The 22987-nt window shown below is 48.2% G+C and overlaps 1 protein-coding gene and 1 long non-coding RNA gene across 5 annotated transcripts in view; one reads left to right on the plus strand and one right to left on the minus strand.

Moving 5' to 3' along the window:
• The window catches only part of LARGE1 (LARGE xylosyl- and glucuronyltransferase 1), a 603451-nt gene that overhangs the window by 544313 nt on the left and 36151 nt on the right, over positions 1-22987 (plus strand). For all 4 annotated transcript variants that reach the window (XM_082420995.1, XM_082420992.1, XM_082420994.1 and 1 more), the window contains exons 10-11: positions 2557-2712; positions 19154-19317. In XM_082420995.1, coding sequence (XP_082277121.1) covers positions 2557-2712; positions 19154-19317 — 320 coding nt within the window. The remainder of the gene's footprint in view (positions 1-2556; positions 2713-19153; positions 19318-22987) is intronic.
• The window catches only part of LOC309641222, a 551394-nt gene that overhangs the window by 423776 nt on the left and 104631 nt on the right, over positions 1-22987 (minus strand). The window lies entirely within an intron of this gene.

Consider the following 22987-nt stretch of genomic DNA (forward strand, 5'->3'; position numbering starts at 1 on the left):
GGATTCAGACCTAGGCTGGTTTGACAGCCCCGGTTCTTGCTCTGTTGTTACACCTTTGCTGATTAGGGGAGAGCCGTGATGTGGTTTGGACCACATAGGTTTCCTGTTTTCGCTGTACCTTGAGAGAGGGGCTTGGTCTTACAGAGCAGTGTTTCCCCAGCTCAGATGGTCAGATAGGCTGTCCGTCCCGCCGTGGGAGGAGAGAGTGAGGGCCATGGGGGGCCAGTGGGGGAAGAGGAGAGCTATGTTGTCTCTTCTGTAATGTGATGCAGCGTGAAAAAGAAAGTCTTTAGAACCTGGCTTCTCCTGTTCTCCACAGAGTAAAGAACTTTGGAATCAGATTTATTCAGGTTTATGTTTGAATCCCAGCTCCAACATTTACCAGCTTTGTGGCCCTGAGCAAGATACATCTCCATAGTTTCTTCATCTTTTTTCTTTTTAATTTTTTGATTTTTTTAGATTTATGTGTGTATGTATTTATTTATTTATTTTTGGCCACGCCCTGTGGCATGTGGGATCTTTGTTCCCTGACCAGGGATCGAACCCGCACCTCCTGCATTGGAAGCACGGAGTCTTAACCACTGGACCGCCAGGGAGAGTCCCCAGTTTCTTCATCTTTAAATTTGCATTCCTTGTTAGGGTCATTGTGAGGATTAAAGGAAGACAGTGGATGTGAAACAATGTGGAGCAACATAGGGTTCCACGCAGAAATGCTTCCCCAGCCCAGGGCGTGGGCCATGCCCCCAGGCTTCACAGCTGACTCGTAACCAGCGTCCCTGGTCCCCCTTTGGGCCCTCCCACCCTGCCCCTCGCATCTCCTCCATTACAATCAGAGTAATCTTCCCAAAACCCAGAGTTAGTAATTCCCTGGCCCCCTTAAAAATCTCCAGTGTTGCAGTCTGAGTTCAGAACATGGTCCCACGGGGCCAGGATCTCCCCTGTCACCTCTGCAGCCACATCTGCCCCCCTCCCCCTGCCCAGGCCCTGTCTCCCCAGGAAGCTCCTGCTGGCCCTTCGAGCCCCAGCACAGGTACCTCCTTCTAAGAGATGCTTCTCGGAGCATTCTGGAGCTGCCATGTCTTTTTTTTTTTTTAAAGAGTCATAGGTCTGAGGGCGTTTTTTTTTTTTTTATAACTATATTTTTCTTCCCTCTCTTTGTTTGCCAAGTGCTATTTAAATTTATTTATTTATTTTTATGGCTGTGTTGGGTCTTCATTTCTGAGCGAGGGCTTTCTCTAGTTGCGGCAAGCGGGGGCCACTCTTCATCGCGGTGTGAGGGCCTCTCACTATGGCGGCCTCTCTTGTTGCGGAGCACAGGCTCCAGACGCGCAGACTCAGTAGTTGTGGCTCACGGGTCCAGTTGCTCCGTGGCATGTGGGATCTTCCCAGACCAGGGCTCGAACCCGTGTTGCCTGCATTGGCAGGCAGATTCTCAACCACTGCGCCACCAGGGAAAACCCCCGGCCATGTCTTCTTGATCCTCCCTCCACGACTGCCTTCTGTTACCTGTTTGGGGACATGACTCCCCAGCAGACTGTGAGCAAGCCAGGGGCAGGCGCTGCCCGCAGGGGCCTCTGACCATCTCCCAACTCCGTATACTGTAGGCACTTAATAGTTGGAGCCAGCATGTATTGAGCACGTGTCCTTACCACTTACGTGCTTTACTTGTATTAATGAGTTGCTTTTTCACGGCAGCTCTGGGAGACCATGCATCCATCAGTACTGGCTGGAGGCAAAAACCATACCAATTATTTGAACAGAGAATTTAATCTTTAAAAATGGTAACTAGACATAAAGTGTTCACTTGTTAACTATACAAGGGAAAATAGAAAATTGCAGGCAACAGTTCCCACCCCTGGAGCTGAAGGAACAGAGGGAAGAGGTAGGAATTATTACAGCTCCGGGCTGGAAGCCACACTCTGGGGTCAGCAGGCAGCTCCAGAGGGAGCAGCACCAGGCGGGGACAAAGGCCCATGATGCTGCATCTGAGTTTTGAAAAAAACTGCAAAGTGTGCTTAGCTGCTGCTGAAGGAAAGAAGTGCCACCACTGGCATGGAGAAAGGGGCAGGGACAGGAACACAGGAAGGGGCAAGTTCCTTTTTCCCCCTCCAGACCTTGTCTCCCTCTCACTGCCCCCGTTGGCAGTGCTGAACAGGCAGACACAGCAGAAGTAGGGTTGACAGAGTCCTGGCTTCAGCATCACAAAGCTGGTTTGGAGCCAAGAGATGAAAGCTCAAAGACTGGCCTTGGCAGGAGCTGTTACTATTCCATTTCACAGATGAGGAAACTGAGGCACAGAGAGACGAAGCAATCTGCCTAAGATTAAATCACTACCTAGAGCAGAACCAGGATTTGACCCCAGGCAGTCTGGCCTCAGCACCCTAGCTCTTAACCCCTGGACCGCAAATGTTGAATGAATGAATGAATGAATGAATGAATTTGAATGAATGAATGAATGAATGGGCAGGCCCCCAGGTAGTACTCAGACCAGTGCCCAGCCATGCCTCCCACAAGCACAGGTCGTCCCGGCCTGACTGCCTCCTTGTCACCTGCCAGGTCATTCACTGGAACTCCCCCAAGAAGCTGCGGGTGAAGAACAAGCACGTGGAGTTTTTCCGCAACCTCTACCTGACCTTCCTGGAGTACGACGGGAACCTCCTGCGACGGGAGCTGTTCGGCTGCCCCAGCGAGGCTGACGTCAACAGTGAAAACGTGAGTGGTTCCAGGGCTCGGCTGCGCAGGCAGTAATGGCCTCTCCGCTGGTCTGCTGAGGACCTCCGGCGCCAGCCCCCATACCAGGCTCAGGGCAGGCCCAGGAGGAGCCAGGCACCATCCCCACCTCGGGGCAGTGGCCAGGGGGACAGGCATATCAGCAGATCACCTCTGTGCTCGTCCCTGTGGTTGCAGAAGGGGGTGCGCTCGCCCAGACTAGGTGAAGTCAGAAGGGAGCTGCCAAGCAGAGGAATCAGAGTGAGCAAAAACACCAGTGAAACAACAGACAAAGGGTCTCTCCACAGCCGGGAACTCTGAGGTCTTTGTGGACATGGCACCCACATGGGAGACCCAGGAATCAGGGTCAGTGCCTGGGGTGGCACAAAAGATTTTCACAAATGGTCACAGGCATAGCTGACGTCTACTATATTGTCCAGTTTCTTCACTGTTTATAATTTTTTTCGTATGTTGTATCTCATTTGATGCTCATGGAAACCCTCTTTTTTTTCCCCAATTAGAGTTGAAGACATTTAGGTACAGAGAGGTTAAGCAGGTTGCTCATGGTCACATAACATGTAGGAGCAAAACTGAGACTGATTGGAAGTTCTGAGGAGCAGGATGTGGGGCAGCAGCTCACTGTAGTGGAAAAGGTAGGGCATGTGGGGTCAGGCTGACCTGGGTTTGGCTGTAATCCCTTCCGATTTCCACCTGTGTGACCTCAGGCAAGTTACTCAACCTCTCTGTGCTTCAGTTTCCTCAGCTGTCAAATAGAGATAAGAAAAAACGGTTATAGGGCTGTTCTGAGACTAAGTGAGAAACTGCATGTAACGCACCTAGCTCAGCATCTGCCATATGTTGGGTGCTTGATAAATATTTGCTCCCTGCCCTTTCCTTGACCCTTAGTATTAGACACAGAAGTAATTGGTTTATTCAGTCAACAAACATTTACTGAAGGCCTTCTTATTCTGAGCACTAAGGATTCATAGGTAAATAAAGGTCCCTGCTCTCATGGTATTGATATTCTAGTGGGGGAGACACAATTAATAACTAGACGAACTATCAGGAAAAATTGCCAGCCAGTGGCAGGTGCTACATAGTGACATATGAAGTCAGGGAGGACTTCTCTGAGGAGGTGACATTTCATCTGAGACCCAAATTCAAGAAAGAGACAGCCTTGGAAGAGCAAGGGATCAGGGAAATACAAATCAAAGCCACAATGAGATATCTCCCTATGCTTGTTAGGATGGCTATTATCAAAAAAACAAAAGATAATAAGAGTTGGCAAGGATGTGGAGAAATTGGAACCCTTGTACACTGTTGGTGGAATGTAACATGGTGTAGCTGCTATGGAAAACAGTATGGAGGGGCCTCAGAAAATTAACAGTAGAACTGTCATGTGATCCAGTGATTCCACTTCTGGCTCTTCTGGGTCCTAAAGAATTGAAATCAGGATCACAAAGCAATATCTGCGTTTCCATGTTCACTGCAGCAGTATTCTTAATAGCCAAGCTATGGAAACAACCTAAGTATCCATCGACAGGTGAATGGATAAAGATAATGTAGTAAGTATATATATATATGTAGTAAATATACATAGTAAATATATATATGTGTGTGTGTATGTGTGTGTGTGTGTGTGTGTGTGTGTGTGTGTGTGTATGTATATGAATATTATTCCACCTTGAAAAAGAAGGAAATCTTACCATTTGTGACAAGATGGATGGACCTGGAAGACATTGTGCTACGTGAAATAAGTCAGTCACAAAAGGACAAATATATGCATGAGTCCAAATATACGAGGCACCTAAAATAGTCCCACGCATAGATGGTGACAACAGAATGGTGGCTGCCAGGGGGTGGGGAGAGGGCGTTGTGGGGAGCTATGGTCACTGGTTATAAAGGTACAGTTATAAGTAAGTTCCAGAGATCCACTCTACAACCTAGTGCTTTTAGTTCATGGGATATTGTGCACTTAGAATTTATTTAAGAGTGTAGCTCTCATGTTAAGTGTTCTTACCACACACACACGAACTAAAAAACCGAGACACTTTTGGAGGCAGTGGTTATGTTTATTACCTTGAATGTGGTGATAGTAACCTGAGTATATACATATATCCAAACTCACTAGATGGTTTTCATTATGTGTCATTTTTTGTGTGCCAACTATACGGCAGTAAAGCTGGAAGAAAAAAAAAAAAAAAGAAGAACAGCAAAGGAAGTACATTCCAGGTGGAGGAAGTTGCTGGTGCAAAGGTCCTGAGGTAGGGCAGGTTTGCTGTGAGGAGCTGAAGGATGGCCTGTGTGCCCGGGACTGCTGGGGGAGGAGGAGAACAGGAGATGCTGAGTGGCAGGTAGCCGGGAGGCAGGCTGGAGGGATGCTGGAAGTGGGTTAAAGAGTCAGGATTTTGTTTTGTTACTGTTGTTGTTTGTATTCTTATCTTGGATGTCAGGAGAATTCTCTTAGGCTCCAGTGGCAGGGCAGGGCGTGTGTGGAAGCTCTTGCAGGCTTACACTCACCTGGCCCTGTATCAGGGTGACTGGTCTCACGGCCACCCCTGCTCTCTGTCACTTGGCCCCCAGTTCACAGTGGCGTCGCCTCTAGCTCCAGCCCTTCTCCGTGTCACCCTCCCTACCTGCCTCAGCGTCCGCCCTTCTTTACCACTGGCAAGAGAGGAAGGAAAACCATTAAGCACTTGACCGCTGTCTCAGATTCTGGGAAGCCCTTAGAGGTCTCAACAAACACTGTGTTCGTCTGGGTTTTCCTTCCGTTCTCTTTCCTCAAATCAGTATTTTTTGTCATCATCAATGTTTGAGTGCCCATTCTGCACTCTTTCCCCAAACATTAAATATAAACTCTTCTCCTGCTCCTTTTTTTTTTTTTCCTCCACGGAAGAGGCTCAGATAAAAAGCCTTGCAGATTGACGCCATCAGTTAATCTCCGTATGGGTGAGTTCCCGTGGCACGCTGCTCAGTGCCTTACGAAGTGGAACTCCCTTGAAAAATGACTCACCAGCTTTTCCTACACCAGCTTCCCCTGGTGGGTCATCAGAGGGGAGAAGTCTTTGGTTGTCCCTCTCGGAATCTGTGACTGCATTTACTTGTTTAACACGCACGTGTGAGAGACGGCCACCTGCCAGGCGCTATGCAGGGCACCGTGGTTGAAATCAGAGGCTGGCCCATGCCCTGTAGCAGGTGCTTGCCATGGAACAGTGTCGGAGGTGGCAAGAGGACAGTCTGCCCGGGTACAGGGAGGGCCATGAAGGAGAGAGCAGCCTTCTTTGGGGCTCACCTCAGCTGTCCCCCCAAACACCCCCCTTGATGCTGAGCCCACATCCACCACCTTTCTGCTGCTCCTACACCCCAGGTTCCCCCCACCCTCCTTGGGAAGGTCTTTGTACTTGCTTCCCAAGTCCTGGGACACCCTGACCACCCGCCAGCCTCGGGTAACCCTTAATATCACTCTCTGTGATGTGCCATATTTTCTTTTCATCAGCGCATACCTACTATCCACAATTATTTGATTCATGTCATTTTTTTCCTGATTTTTTTCCCCAAATATAAGAGACTCTGCCTGTACCGTTCACCTCTGGGGTGCCCTCCCCTACAATGGAAGCAGGCACATAACAAGCACTTAATAAATGTTTATGGAATGAACTGAACAAATAAGAGAGAAGAATGAAGGACCAGACACAAAGGAAGAACAGATGAAGAAGTAGAGAGTTCGGAGAGAACGTGCCGGCAGTTTCTGTACTGGAGCAGAGGCGTGTCAGGAGAGGGGCAGAGAACGAAGCTGACCGAAGGGCCTGGGCTGTGCTTAGGAGTTTAGACTTAATCCTGTCGGTAGTGAGGAGTCCCCAAAGGGCTTTAATCGTGGTCACATTTACATTTGAGAAAAATCTCCATGTAGAGAATAGAACGGAAAGGGTGAGACTGGAGGCAGGGAGACCACTTAGAGGCCGTTGCCGCATCCCAGGCCAAAAGATGGTGATGGGGCTCTGACCAAGGGCGGCAGCCGCGGGGATGGAGAGGACAGATGGATTGTTTTGTGGGCGCTGAGAACAGGGGAACGTAAACCGAGACGCCAGGTCCCTGTGCTCTGCTTCAGTCAGATGCCTCTGGCTTGACAGGCCCGCGGCGGCGCGGCAGGGGCTGGAGCAGGCAGAGAGTCTGTAACATCGCAGCCTGGAATCGTGTCTCCGCGGGGAGTTCCAGCCCTGGTCCTTTGCAGCATGCTGAGTGTTATCTGCAAACACAGCCAGCGGGAAAAGGGTAAGACCTTGTATCTGGCCCAAAGCCGAACGCTCCCAGCTTTGGGGAAGAGGTCATTGGAACTATGACAAGCTCACAGTTAGTGGTCGTCTCAAAGACTGGAAGTCAGGGACCTCTCCATCGGACTGCAGATCCCAGGTGGGAAAGGGCTCTGGTGGCAGGGTCTGAGTCTCAAGACGCGTTCATCCATTCAGCAGATAAGTCATTGAAACGGTCACCAGCCTCAGGGCTAGTGATCCTGGGGGAGCAAGTGCAGATCGAAGCCTGACTCTCACAGGGCTTGTCTAGTGAGGGATGCAGGCAGGCACGGGGTTGCCATCCAGTGTGATAAGTGCCGAGACAGTGTGATGCTTTGAGAGCACACAAGAAGGGGAGAGCAGGTATGTCAGGGAAGACTTCCTGGAGGAGGTGATATTCGAAGGGTGAATAAGGAGGAGTGAGAAGGTATGGAGAGTGGAGGGAGCAGCACAGGCAGTGGAGACCAGAGGTGAACACGAGCATGGCATACCCGGCTTCCGGTGAAGCCAGCGTGAGCGCATGGAGGGCTGCACAGGTGCATTTTTGTATTATTATGTCTTCACGGAGGTGATGATGATGATAAGGGTGTGAGCTCTCCGGTCATCCCAGATCACTCATTTAGTGGACGTAGGACCTCAGAGAGGTCACGTGGATGCTCTGAGCCTTGGCTCACCATCTGATACATAACTGGGGACAGTGATGCCTTTGTCATAGTGTCTCATGGATAATTGACGTTAAATCACCAAAAATAGGACACCCAGAACACAGTGTTCATTGAGAAGGGGGTTTATCACAAACCACAGTGCCCAACCTGTCTGATCATACTCTGTTGTTCCACGAGTGGGTTTTGGGATTTTAAGATTTTTTTTCTAGGAAGGCCTGGCAGAGAGATGAACCTACAGAGTCACTTAGAAATCTGTGTATAAAGCATGGGAAGGGCTGTCACATTTGCTCTGGATCAGACAATCCCAGGTAGATTTCTCCTCCAACAGGAGACTCCGGGTGGGAAGAAGAGGCCATTTGGTTGGTCTTGGTGCCAGAAAGAGAGAGGGAGAGAGAAAAGAAGAAGGAAAAGAGGGAGGGAAGGAGCATGAATTCAGGAGGTTGGGGGATTCAACCCTTCAGTAAGCAGCAAACCCCATTTTCCAGCCTTTGTTTGGGGTACTTGCTCCAAAACAAGATGGTTTTGTTTGGAAGAGCTGGTGCTCCAGCTGCGGTGTAGAATGACAGTAGCTGATGGGACATGGCCACTCCTGTCCCATAGTTTGTCTGGGCATCTCTCCCTGGAACCAATAAGTTAATCTGTGTAATGCAATAAGTATTCACTTGGCATTAGTTACTATAATTTGAAGTCGCAGTGGAAGCTAGGATTCTATATATTAGCATTTCTCTCCCCTTTCCTCAGCAGCCCAGCTGCTCAAGCATAGCCAAGAAACTCTGGGACTCCACAGAACACGGCTGGATAATCATGGATATTCTCTAACCCCTAATCCGTGCAAAAATCCTTCTACAGTGTCTCTAACAGGCTTACATCTGGTTTCTGCTGGAATCTTCCCAAAGACAGGGAGCTCACCACCTCCAGCAGCTTAGTGCACTGTTAGAAAGCTCCAGATGCTAACCCATTCTTCCTCATGTTGAGTTGAAATCCCCCCTTCTGGAAAGAATCCATTAATCTGAGTCCTGCCCTTGGGTGCAGTAAAAAATAAGGACACCCCCTGTGGTCCCCAACAGCCGGGCAGATAGTGTAGCTTCCATACAGCGTGTTATCCAGAAACATGTAACTCTCCCCAAGCATTGTATTTATAGAAGGCTGCTTTATCATCAAGAGTGCCTTGCTCCACCTCAGGGAGTTTTCCAGATAAAAGAAACTCACCTTTCTAAATGCAAAACCATTAAAATGTATGTTATTATAGATGTTTTCCAATTTGGATGGGAATCGTACTAAAGTACATGCCCTTCCTTAGGAACCAAAGTATACCAAACTCAATTTACAATTTTCAGTGACTAAGGTTGCACTGAGTAGGCTGAGGGGGCAGGAATTGGCCAGAGGAGGGAAGATGCTGTTTATCCTGGCAGGAAATGGCCTCAGACTGTTTGCTGCCTATTCTGCAGATGCCTTTCTGACAGCTGTCACTTTCACTTCATCAGCTTCAGAACAACCCTTTCTGGGCTCAACCCCCTGTTCATCCTTCCCATGGCAGCCAAAAAAAGGAAAACCAATGGTATTGAAGTCAGAAAGTCCAGTGGTAAAAGAATTATCCACTGTCATGTTAGAAGTTAAATTATGAAACATAGCGAACACCTAAAAAGTGAAAAAAAGCAAAAAGACTGGACACCAATGAGTTTTCACATTTATATGTAATTGCAAGTCAGTAGACAAGCGTCTGCAGACTTGGAGTTCCCTCATCCGATGCCCACAGCAGACATCACTAACTGATGACCCCGTTTGTCCCTCTGGGCTCAGCCCCAACCCCAGGATCCTCACCAAGACAGCACTCCAGAGAACCAGTAACAATCTCCAAGCAATAACACGGGAGATGCGGAAGCCTACGGGGCATCCGTGCACTAGGCCTTCATCATTCTGTTCTCTCCTGCATGGGGAGAGCTCTCTATGCTGCTCCAAGACCTTTCTCTGCTTCTTCTAGCCTTTGACAATTGGAGATTTCCTGCAGGGAAAGCAAAAGGGAAATGCAACTTTAATCTTCACCACAATCAAGGGAGGGAGGCGTTACGAGTCACATTTCACAGATGAAGGAAACCAAAGCTCAGAAGAGATGAGTTACGTGCTCAAAATCAAGCACCTCCTACATGATGGGGCCATGATTGGAAACAAGGTCGCCCTAACTTTGAAGTCATAGACCGACCGAGGCCATGCTTCTCAAGTGGATGTAGATCCCTATTTAAAATTAACATAAGAGGAACTACAAGTCATTCAGCGATTCTCCTAGTTGCTTTTACTTTGTATCACTGTTCTTACGAACAGTGTTCTTTTACGAACCCTGCAAGGTAGTTTTTATTTTTATTTTTATTTTTTAGAGGAGAAAGCGGAGGCTCAGTGATATGAAATCAGAGGACAGGTTGGTGGCAGCTCTGGAACTGGTATCAGTCTTGCTGAGTAGTCTTTTTACAACTGCTGAAAACACTCCATGATCTAAAGTTGTAATACTTACCCCAATCCCAGCACCCCCATCTCCCAGAGCTCGTGCCTTTATTTTTCTCCATAGCACTTATCACCCATCGATGTATTATATTCTGGACTTATTTATTTTGTTGGTTCTGTCTCTCCAACTAGAATGTAAGGTCTGGGACTGCAAGGATGTCTGTCTGTTTCATTCATCAGTATATCTTTATGCCTATGAAAGACTGCTCGATAAATTTATGTGCTCGATAAATTTTGTCAAACCAATGAACTATTAAAAGTCTTTGTCTTGAAGTATTTGTGGTACTCTGGAAAGATCCCCGTACTTAAAATCAGAAAACCAGGCCCCAGGACTAGATCTCTGCGTTCAAGCATAACTCTTGCCTTCCCTGAACCTCAGTTTTCCCACCTGTAAAATGGTCAGTAAACAAACCCAGCCCAGGCTGGTATGTGCGTTGAAGGGCTTAAGGTGCGCAAAGGGCTACAGGCCACGGGCGGTCTCCTTACGAGTATTGGCCAGAAAGCTCGTCCTGGATGCCTTCCCATCCAGCTGCTCTCAGCCCCCTGCCTCACCTCTGAAATGAGGGCTTCCACGTTCAACCCCCTCGTGTCACAAAGGTGATGGGCCGCCTGTGGGGTCACATTCCCTGATGCTAAGCTCACTAAGAAGAAAAGACAACGGCCTCACGGTGGCTCAGTGAGAAGTTAAAAATAAGACACGTGTAAACAGAATCTACCAGGGAGCAGATGGCTCTGTGGAAACAGCTGTACCCCAGAGAAACCCCAGAATGCATTATTTCTCTCACGTGCGAGCCGCATGTCACCAGCTCTTTAATCACACCGTGGGCAGCGGAGCCCAGGGTGGATGGCGTCCAGAGCCCTACCACAGGCTGCCCGAGGCCAGCCTCCAGTGGCTTTCCATGGCGTGTTAGGTTCCAGAGCCTGAAGCATCACAGTGTTTGCCTGGGTGGCCAGGAGAGGGGGGATAAAGGGGGGAGTCACGGTCCAGATACTCAGAGGGTGTGTCTGGGCCACAGGAATACATCCTTCCTTCACACGCCTAGGCTCTGGTTGTCACCTGTCCAAACCTGCCAGGTGCTCGACTCTCCTGTGCCTTTGTCAGTCGCAGCCCCCGCCCTCTTCTGCTTTTGGCTGAATCTTCCTCCCCCAACTGGCTCCTTGTGCGGTAGGTAAGAGGACAGCTCCGGAGCAAGACTGCCTCGCGTAAGATGCTAGGAATACTCCCTTTGGGATTTCAGGCCACTCAAACTCTCTGTGCCTCAGTTTTCTCACCTGTAAATGGGACTCAGGTAGGACTGTTCCTACCCTGTAGGCATGATGAAGACTAAGTAAGGTAAGACAGGTCAGGAGCTTCGGTCCGTGTAGCACGTAGCACATCCCCCCGACCTTGAGTTTTGTTTGCATTATGAATACACAGTTTTACAATTGCTAACTTGCTTCTTTGTTTCCCCACCCAGACTGTATAAACAATCTCAGTGCAGAAATGTGTTCGTTCCCCATTCCTAGCACAGGGCTTGGCATAAAATAAGGGACTATTAATTGTGTGCGATGTACACGTTAATGCTGATAGCTGGGAGGGAGCAGACCATGCCTTTTTCTTGTTTCCTCAGAGCCTCAGTCAGTGCTCAGCAGACCCTCTCTGAACCGTCACTGAATGGTCCTAGGCCCAGGCTTCTCCCCTCCCAGGAAAGAATGAAAGCGGGCCCATGGTTTGGTTTCCTTGGAAAACAGTGTTTTGGGTTCCTGGAACTCTGTTGATTAACATGCATAGCAGGCAACCAGTGAGCTAGTAATTTTTCTCTGCCTGTCCACGTGGTTTAATAAAACTTAACCACTTCTTGGAAACCCCAGGGAAGAGCCCTGAGTTAGGTTCCAGGAGACGTGACTTAGAGCCCCAGCTTTTCTGTGCACATCCCCGGTGCTCCAGTTTCCTCATCCATCAACTGGGGGCAAGAGGGCAGCCGTGCCAGTCTCATATAGATACTGGGAGGAACGGATGAAGAAATGGATATCCAGGCCGCTGAAAGTGTAAAGCAACACTCCTGAGTGTTATTTTATCCATCAGATGTTTCTACCCATTGTCCTAAAGCATCAAAAGGACAGGTGTCGAAAGAAGAAAGGGTGGCCTCAGAGACTCCTGACTTGGTCCGTTGTACTGTCTTCATCACTTACTGGCTGGAAGAGGTCAAGTAGGTGTGTTAGTTAAGGTAACACAAGCAACCGTAAAATGGACTCGGCAGAGACTGAAAGTTTATGACTCACACGAAGTTCAAGCAGGTGTTCCTGATTGGCAGGCGGCTGTTCTCCAGGTTCAGGGCCCAGACTCCTTCCATCTCGTGCCTCTGCCCTCCACGGAACATCCTCTACTGGGGGCTCTTGCTCTGGCTGACAAAGAGAAGATTGTGCATGAGACAGTCTTAGAAGCGGTGCCTGTACTGGCCAGAATCTGCCCACATTCCACTGACGCAAACTTGGCTACATGGTTTACCCTGCACTGCAGGAAGGTTGGAAACTCAGCCCAAGAGCAGAAGATCTCTGCCACCGAGGGAAGCACGTGATTCAGTCCTCTGCAGTCACAGAACCATCTGTCATTAGACTAGAAAGATCCCCAGAGACTGATGAACACGGCATTGTAGTGACTTGATTATGTACAGGAACTTGGAGGAAAGACACCTGGATGTGAATCTCGGCTACTCTGTTCATTCATTGTGTGACCTTGAACAAGTGGCTAAGGCTTTCTTTATAGAACTGGACTGCTGGTGGTCTCTAAGCACGGTGACCATGTGAGTGTTAGTGAGAAAGTGCCCACAGGGCTCTCAGCCCTTACCTGGCCTAGTGAGCACGTGATCCTATTTTTTTTTTTTTTTAAACTTTGGGTTTATTTATTTATTTATGGCTGTGTTGGGTCTTCGTTTCTGTGCGAGGGCTTTCTCTAGTTGCGGCAAGTGGGGGCCATTCTTCATCGCGGTGCGCGGGCCTCTCATTATCGCGGCCTTTCTTGTTGCGGAGCACAGGCTCCAGATGCGCAGGCTCAGCAATTGTGGCTCACGGGCCTAGTTGCTCTGCGGCATGTGGGATCCTCCCAGACCAGGGCTCGAACCCGTGTCCCCTGCATTAGCAGGCAGACTCTCAACCACTGCGCCACCAGGGAAGCCCAAGCACGTGATCCTTGAAGCCGGAACTCTTTGTCTTGCTGTTGGGAGAAATGACTTGCTCAAGGTCACGTGGAAAATGAGGGTCAGAGGAATCAGGCCTCAGTGTCCACTTACCCCCATAATCTCTCCGTGTAGTTTTTCCTGACTTTGAGCAGAAGTCCGTTAGGCCGGAGCCCGGGGACACACTTCCCACCCATCTGAGTCCTCAGGCAGGACCAGCCCAGCTCAGAGGTTAGTCTAGGCCACTGCCCTTCAGGATGGGAAGAAATAAATGCAAACTGCGTGAAGGTCATTTTCCCTTAAGTCCAGATCTCCCTGTGCCTCAGCTGGCTGCCCAAGGAAGCAATTTAGCAAATGCATTTTATCTCAGGAGGAATCTGTCTTTTGTTTCTGTGACTTGCTTGTCAGGAGCCCCTGCTCCCCACGTGGCTGGAGTGTGGAGTGGGGGTAGCCTTCAGACCCTGTTCACAAAAGCCACCCCAGCCCTGCCTTCCAGCTCCGCAGCTCCCTGGAGAAATTACCTGGGTGAAAAAGAGGCGAGTTTCAAGCTGCTCTAGTCTCCCCCTTGGGATAATATCAGCCGTGCAGTCAGCGATAAGCAGTCCTAGATTAGAATTTGAAAATGTACATAATGCAATCATAATAACATCGCTGAGGCGTGTGTGGCACTCTACAGTTTACAAAGCACTTGTACGTGCATTAGCTCATTTGAGAAAATTGCAGGGAATTACTTAAGTACAGAAAAGTATAAAGAAGCCAATAAAATTCATCTGTGAATCCACCACTCAGAGAAAAGCTTTGTTAACATTGTAACGTGTTCCCTTTGGTCTGTTTCTGTGTGGGGTTTGTTTGTCTTTTTGCTGTATTGGAATCATAACTGCATATGCATCTTTATGGCCTGCTTTGTTCACACAGCATTGTATCTTCCACCAGCTCATTTGATCCTCACATCCACCCGCCAGGAGAGAGGTAATTGTGTTGTGAGATGTCCCTGGTGTGAGGTCCAGAGACTGGATTCACAGTCCGGACTGCTGCTCTCTAGGTGTAACTGGAAGATTATGGGCAACTTCTGAGCCTCAGTTTCCTGTTTCGTAAAACGGAGATCTGTGCTCAAGGATTAAATTAGTAAAGCAATGCACCTGATTTAGCACTGCACCTGGTGCACAGTAGATGCTCAGTCTATATTAGAGCAGAGGTGCAAAGCACCAGGTTGATAATAAATATAATATTAAAGCTCAAGGAAGGCATCTATTTGGTCCAGAGTCCAATAGACTCTGACGTTTTATGTCTGACCTCATACCTGCTGTGCTTTCCACAGTACCCAGTGTGGTTGGTAAATGGCAATGTTACCTAGATCCTATCCGTTAAGCCCTGTGATGGCCACAGGTGACCTTGGGATGTGGCTGCCATTGAACCACATTGGTACCATGAAGTTCATAGATGGAGGCTACTTATCCCCCGGGACTGCTGGTAGACCCTCCCAGCTAGGGCAGCCATACTTTGGTAGCTCTAGGAGCATTGTCATTGGTCGCTGTTCCCTTTCTTAACATGCTGTGGCTCTGAATGCATCCAACAGAGTCTTGCTGGGCACTCAAGATGCACTAGGTGTTCTGGGTTCAGGGGATTCAGAGATGGATGGGATACGGTTCCTGCCTTTAGGAGCCCACGCTATGGGCGCTTTCCAGAAAATGGCTCTTGGAGCTATTTACCTTGGAATGTCATTTTCCACAACTTAAGGGTACTGCCGGTATGAGGCTAAGGGGGAAGGGAGAACCCCGTAACACATGCATTTCTCATGTTCTGGTCACTAGTTTCCTTTCTCTTGTGATGAGGATAAACAGCTTTTTCGAAACCTCATCAAAGAAAGACCTTTTGCTCCATACGCGTGTGTCCGACCGTGCTCACACACGGACCTGCATACACATCCTCACACGCTCCCCCTCTCTCTTCACTGGGCTGGAAGCCATGCACTCTTATCGGCATATTAAAAATACAGCACGAAACAAATACCCCCCAAACAGCCCTGCTTTTGCAAAGAACTTGACAGACATTTATTCTCTAAAGGGCAGTAATTGCTTGTTTTCTTCAGCAGGGTGGGTGAGAAAGGGAAGGTGGGTGTCGGTTGGTTCCGTTTCCTCCTGGCAGGCAACACTGCCGCTTCCAGGCATATTTGAGTTCAAGGAGGAAGACGTCGGGACTCTCTCTGACACTCATGAAACAGAAGGTGACCCAGCCTCATCCAGCCCCTCTTCCCCTGCCCTCCAGACCCTTGCCATGCCATCTCCTTCAGGTGACGTTTCAGCACACGTCTACCTAGGTGTCTCCGGGAGCCCAGGAGTCTCCCTTTCCTAATTGTGATCACAACCACGATAATAGATGACATTGTTGAGTCACTCCAAACACTGTGTTCTTCATATGCAGCATCTCCTGGAATCCTCCTGCCATCCCCTGAGGTAGCTACTGTTATTATCCCCATTTTACAGGTGAGGAAATTGAGGCTCAGAAGGGTTAAATGATTCACTCACTCTCCCAAGATTTCACGGACAGGATTGGGATCGAAGCAGTAACCTCAGCCCCTGTCCTGTGTCTGTTTCTTGACCTGAGGCTAAACAAGCATCTTTTCTGGAGAGGCAGTTTGGTGGTCCAGGGACAGAGACCCAAGTTTGACCTCCCTGGGTGATCTCAAGATCTCCAAACAGCTTTCTCAACTGTCAAGTGAGGGTTTGACACATGCCTCACTGGATGGCTCTAAGGAAAGGAAGTCAAGCGCACCTAGCACCTTGCACGGAGCCCGGCACATGCTTGTTTGCTGGACACAACCTTTTCAGCCGTCACAGACCCTCCCTCAAACTGCAAATATAGGAGCAAATGATGGGTGTAAGAATGACAAGCTTCTATGCATAACATTAGAGGATACAAAAGGGAAATGACACGGACAGACCTTAACTTCAGTGACTGCAGCCTTCTTGTGTGCGGCAGGTATTTCTCATGCACACAGCACATGCATATTGAGCACCTGTCCTGCAGTGGGCACGGTGCTGGGGACAATGGTGAAGTGTCACAGTCTTGCCAGGGAAGTTGCTCTTAAACGATTTCAGTTCAAACTAGCAAGTGCTTTGGTGGAATTATGAGTTGAGCGCTCTTGGAGCACAGAGAAGAAATGGACTAGCCCTACCTGGCAGGGCCCATAAAGGTTTCACAGAGAAGGTGCCATTTAAGCTGAATCTTGAAGGTAAATAGAATGTCCCCAGGTGGGGAAGAGTGGGTGAGGTGAGGGAGGGTGTGGCAGAGAGGGAAGATGGGCCAAGTGACGGAGGTGTGGGAGGGAAGGCAGGTTTGGAGAGCGGAGGGAAGACCGTTGGTGTAAGGCAGAGTGTGTGGGGATTGATGGGTCAGAGAGAGAGAGTATGTGATTGTCAGTGAGGATTTGGGTTTAGTCCTGCAGGCCAGAAGATACCTGGGTTTGGTCCTGCAGGCCAGAAGGCGTCACCTGGCTTATAGGATCTTAGGTGGGATGAGAGTTCTAGTTCCTAGCTTCATATCAAGTAGTTACCCTGCTGGCATGGAGGGAATCTTCAAATAGGCAAGGACGTCGAATTGGACTTGAAAAGCTGAAGGGTATCCCTGATTGCATCCTTTTTAAAGGTTAAAAATGTCAAAGATAGCTGAGAACGTCTCATACATCACTTGATCACAACCAATTCCCCGAGTGGCCTTTGGGAACATATGGGTGCATTTGTAGTTGTACACAGCCGTCTGGAGAATCCTGCGAACGTTTATTGGGCCGGGGCCCTGGAAACCAACTGCCCCGTGGTATGTGGGACAGACTCACACAATGAAAAGGTACCCCACACAAAATGCCAATGGCACTACCTGTTATCTAGTGCTCCAAACCCATAAAACCTCAGTGGTGTACGGTGAGAAGTGTTTGTGGATGCAGCTCTACTGATCTTGGCCAGGCTTGCTCACGTGACAGGCAACTGGGGAGACTCCACTCTGCTCCAGCTCTCGCTCTTCCCCCAGCAGGCTAGCCGGGCATTTTCCCAAGAAGCAGGCACTTCCTCTTGAGCCCTAGCCTCAGGATTGGGGCATCAGTGCTTCCCCCTCCATTCTGTCTGCCAAAGCAAGTCACAAGTCCAGCCCAGATTCAAGGATTAGAGAAATCGGCTTTGCCTCTCTAGTGGGCAGCACCAAAAGTCACATGACAAAGGGGAAGGATATGGGGGAGGGGGCAATGAAGAAACTGGAGCATTTAATGCAGTCAGCTGTCAGAGCACACATCTTGAGAAATAATATCATAGCTTAACCTGTCAAGGCAGTGGTCTTTTTTTTTTTTAATAAATAAATTTATAAAAAAAACAAAACACTGCAACAAAATTTTTTTTTTAAAGTCTTTTTTCAGGAATACAAACACAAAAATTACAAGATCAGCATGGTCCTAATATAAAGCAAACTAAAATTTACCATGATTTTGAACTACTGGTAGAGAATAAAGAAGGATAAACCATTTGACCTTAACAGTAAAATCATTGGAACTGTAGACAAAAGAATAATCATAGCATATCACCTAGTTCAAGGCGGTGGTCTTAATTGATAGGTCATAGAGAAGTGAGTGAATATATTTTCTTGTTGGGTTAGAGATTTTATATATCTTTTTGGAAAAATATTCTGTTGCATTCAGCTCTTAATCACTCTAGTCACGTAAAGTTTAATCTATATTCAACTATATGTCATCATGTGATGGACAAGGTTCATGTAACTGAAGAAATATTGGAAGCAACCATGTGACCTTTGGCAAATTATTTTCTTTAAATAAGTTTTATTGAAATACAATTTGCATATGATAAATCCACCCGTTCTGAGTGTACGTGTATTTTCACAAATGTGTACACCCAAATGATCATCACTCTGATCATGACAAGACATTCCCATCACCCGAAAAAGTTCTCTCCTGCCTATTCCCAGCCCATTCATTCTAATACCGCACATCCACTGACTGAATTTCCATAACTGTCGAACTTCTTTTACTTGTTCATTGCAATTTTTCACCTATAAGGCAAGCATAGTCAATCTCACCTGCCTGGGAGGGATATTGTGTATCGGGCAGCTGCTTATAAGGCAGATCTGGAAACCTGTATATCCGCATCTGCTTATGTGAAATGCTAAGTTCCTAGTTCCCTGTTAGCAGGACAGCTCACTCTTTCACTAGTTGGGTAGGAAGGAGAATAGGAGAGGTAAGTAAAGAACTCCTACAAGCAGATTAATAAAGTAAAAGACGTCAGAGCATTAGAAGAGAGGGAGAAAAAGAGTGGGTACTGAGACTGATTAAACTTGGATGAAATTAAAAGAAAAGATGTTTTGTTTATGGGTTTGCATTGCATTTCTTTCCAATACCTGGTACAGAGATTGAAATCTGTAGCTCTAGAGAGAGAAAAGCATCAGGTCACACAAAGGTACTGTTCCATTTGGTTTCCGTTACTCTGTTCTTAGACAGTTTCCCCCTGTTATTTGAAATTGTTGTGCTGGGTCATGAAGGAAAACGTTTTATGTTTTGTATAAGGACTTTGTGGTTGCTTATACATTTGTCAGTGCTACCACCATCACTGTTAGCTCAGAGGGTCTCATTCCTCAGAGGGTGAGGCAGCTGCCCTTTATCATCACCTCTTTGAAATCAGATTAAATTGCAGAGGAAAATGACAACAGGATCCTGTCCTTCTCTGATTGGCCCATCAATAAGGTCCAATGGGTAACAAACTCAGGGGAGAACAGGGCACAACAAACAGACAGGCCCCCTCGGGGATCTTCTTCTTGTTTCCAAGCCCTCTTGCCTACCTTTCAGCTCCAGAAGCAGCTGTCTGAGCTGGATGAGGACGACTTGTGTTATGAGTTCCGTCGAGAGCGTTTCACCGTCCACCGAACCCACCTGTACTTCTTGCACTACGAGTACGAGCCCACTTCAGACAACACGGACGTCACCCTGGTTGCTCAGCTCTCCATGGACAGGTAAGCAGACGGGCCCTCACCCCCCACACAGTCGCCTCGCCACCACCCTGTACCCGGTCGGATGGAGAAGGGAGAGATGGCCTCACAGGCTGAGAACATTGAAGCCTGATAAGATAGGGCTTATGTCTCATCCCCTCTCCAGCACTGAAAACCAAGGGCTCCTGTCTCTTGATGGTGCTGGTTGTTTCTGAGGATGAAGAATTGATTCTAAAAAAAATAGAGCTCTACTCAAGTTACCTCAAGGAAAGGGGGAGTGTATTATAGGGAAACACATGGGCTGGACCCACAATTGCTGCTGGAAAGCAATTGCTGTTTGTTTTCCTTATATGCGTGTTGATGCAAGCATCATTCGTGGAGCCTGTATCAGGAAGTACTGACGTGATCCCTGCCCTCATGTGGCACATGGTCCGTTGTACTGATTCTCAGCCTTGACTGGGGACAAATTGAATCAGCTGAGGAACTTTTAAAACAAATTCATGGTCAGGTTCCATTGCAAACCAGTTAATAAGTAAGAATCTTTGTGGGGTGGAGACCTTGAATTGTTTTAAGTTTGCCATGTGCAGCCAGCGTTGAGAAAATGGGACTGGCGGTATAAAAACAGTAAATAATTAAGTCAAATGATTATAATTGTGATAAGTGCTTTGAAGGAATGAAACACATATTATCAATGTCAAGTGAGGGACCTTCTTTAGGTGGCATGGTCAGGAGAGGTCTTTCTAAGGAGAGGACATTTCTGCAGAGACTTGAGGATGAGAAAAGGAGTTAGGTATGTGAGTTGCTGAGAAAAGTTTTCCAGGCAGACGAAATAGCAAAGTGCAAAGGCCCTGCAGTAGGAAGGGCCTTGTGTATTCAGACACCTGATAGAAGACCAGTGTGACTGAAGCATCACTTGAGAGGGGGCTTGAGCAGAAAGTTGCCTGAGGTTAAGTTTATAAACATTAGAAACTCATAAAATATTTGGATTTTATTCTAAACGTGGTTGAGAACCTATTGTAGAAATTTACACAAAGTTTTATGCTGTAACTTAGGTTTTTGAAAACATCTCTCTGGCTGCCAGGAGGTGAATGGATTCAAAGCCTTTCAGGGCTCTGCAGTTTTTCTGTACCTGGCCGTCCTATGTGCCTTCTGTGCACCTCGGCTAACCAGCTTCCTCTTTGATTTACTGATGTCCACGGTGGCTGTCCTTGCCCCAGTTTCCTTCATGTCATTCCCCCTCGACTCCCACAGTTAGGAAGGGAGTTTGATGGTCTCATTCTGTCTTTGAGCCACTTCGGAGATGCCTGTCCAGCCTATGGATGAGATTCCGTGGGGTCGTTTTAGGATTGAAATGAGTTAACGCCTGTAAAGTGCTGAGGACAGCACCTGGCGCACTTAGTAAGTGTTCAATAAATGTCACTTGTGATTAGTCATGAGTGATTGAAGAATGAGTGAACACACAAAGGAACAGCACTGGGACACGAAAAGGTTCACAGCCAGTAAGCAGCCTGGGAGTTCGGGAGAGCGAGGGCGACCTTGCCTCCGGAGGCAACCGGGAAGGATGCGTGCTGAGAGCGGCTGTGGAAGCAGGTTCCTTTTTGCTTTGTGGGTCCCTCTGCTTATTAGCAAATGACGGCTCACAGAATTAAATGGCTTCATGGCTAGTGGTTTCCTGGAGAGGCACAGCCTCCGGGACACCTGTACAGAAACTCAGAGAACTTGCTGACCATAACAGGTAACAAAGACCCAACGGCATAAAAAGGACAAACACAGAGCTTCTGGCACCAGCTGGGTCCTTGACCTGCTGTGTCATCTCAGGAGAGGTCTTCCCTTCCCGTGGCCTCAGTTTTCTCATCTCCAAAATTCACGTGATTGCTCAGCAGATACTATGTAAGCATCTATTACAATCATGTGTCAGGCTCTTGTGGGGCTGGGACTACGTAAGAAGACCCTATTCCTGCCTTCAAGGAATATGTAGTGTATTCAGAGTTCAGACCATGTGTTCGTTTTCTATTGTTGTTTAATAAATCACCACAGATGTTGCAGCTTTAGAAACACATTTTTTTTTCTTTTTTTAATTTGACAGCGTCTGGGTCAGGAGTCTGGCTATGTGTTAGCAGGTTCTCTGCTTGCGGTCTGAGGCCTGAAATCCAGGTGTTGGCTGGGCTGCAGTCTCATCTCGGAGTCAGAGTGCACTTCTGGGCTCATTCAGGTTCTGGCAGAATTCAGCTCTAGCACCGAGGTCCCCGTTTCCTTGCTGGCTGTTAGCTGGGGTCCTTCTGAGCTCCTAGGGGCCACCCTCAGGTCTCAGCCGTGTGGCCCTCTCAGCATAGCAGCTTACTTCTTCAAAGCCAGCAGGAGAATCTCTCCAGTCTGTTATATGACATAGTCACAGGAGTAACATCCCATCGTATTCCCAGGTTCTGCTCGCACTCAAGGGAGGGGTGCTACAGGGTGATACAGCAGGGCAGGGGCAGGAGTCTTGGGGCCAGCCTAGAATTCTGGCTGGCACAGGCAGGGAACAGGTTCTGACAACAGAGAGATGCTCCAGGAGAAGCCCCCATCCTGGCCGGGGCAGAGGAAGGAAGAGAGAGCGTATGTCCCCGAGGGAGGCTGTGTAGACTGACAGTAGGAGGCCCGTAGGGAGAGAAGGAGCCCCCTGCCAGCCCCCAGGTGGAGCGTGCCGCATATCCACAGGATGGAGAGGGTGCCAGGCCCTCTGGGGCACACACAGTTAGAGTTTAGGTGCTTGTGCTTAGGGTGAGGGTGAGGAGAGCAAAAGATCTCGGCCAGGTGGGCAGGGCTTGGGGAAACCGGGAGAGGTGGCCAGCCCTTCCACCTCAAACCTGCCAGGCTCCCAGTGAGGCTCCATGAGGGACTGGCCTAGACCAGTGTCCCAAGTCACCCCTCCCCTTCCTTATCAGCCTGGGTGTGCACGCGCTTCCCCACCAAGCACAACAGCAAGTCACCCGCCATAACAGTCGCTCTTTACATTTATTTTTCCTTCTCCTCTATGCCATTTAAAATGAAAACAAAACCTAATCCTTGATATTCATGCTGCATGATGGTCTAGATTGGTCTTCTGTTCTCCAGGCAGCATAAATGTATCTCAGTCCCCTCAGACGAGGCACCTGAAGTCCACATACTATGACCTGGCCAGGTGAGTGAGTTCCAGGTGATCCCAGGTTCCCATCAGAGCATCCTGGTTTTCCTTGGTCACATTCACGACTGCTATTCGTACATTCAGTTTGTCACCAAGATATTCCTCATGAAGATCAGTAGCCAGTGGTTACCTGCAAACTCAGGTGAAAATGTGAGACTCTCTGGGAAAGCCCTGGGACATATTTACATTCAGTCAGTACTTGCTAGGTCTGTGTTCTCTGACCACAGCATCTGCACATGGTAGGTATTTAGGAGAGAGAAAGTGATGTAGGGGGAAAAAAGGAGAGGAAGACTTGGGTTCAAAGTCGAGTTGCACCACTTCCTAACTGTGTGAATTTGGGCAAGTTATTCAGGCTATTTGAGCCTCACTCTACTTACCTATGAAGTGACAATAACATCGTCAAGTTCACAGATTGCTGTCTGGGTTTTATAAAATAAGACGCTGGAAAGTGCCCAGTGATTAGCAAGTGGGCCACGAATATTAGCACACTTTCCTTAATGTTTTTCACCTTTATGCTGGCTATGGCATTTG

This window comes from Balaenoptera physalus, assembly GCF_965194825.1.
Source record: "Balaenoptera physalus genome assembly, chromosome: 13".
Taxonomy (NCBI): domain Eukaryota; kingdom Metazoa; phylum Chordata; class Mammalia; order Artiodactyla; family Balaenopteridae; genus Balaenoptera; species Balaenoptera physalus.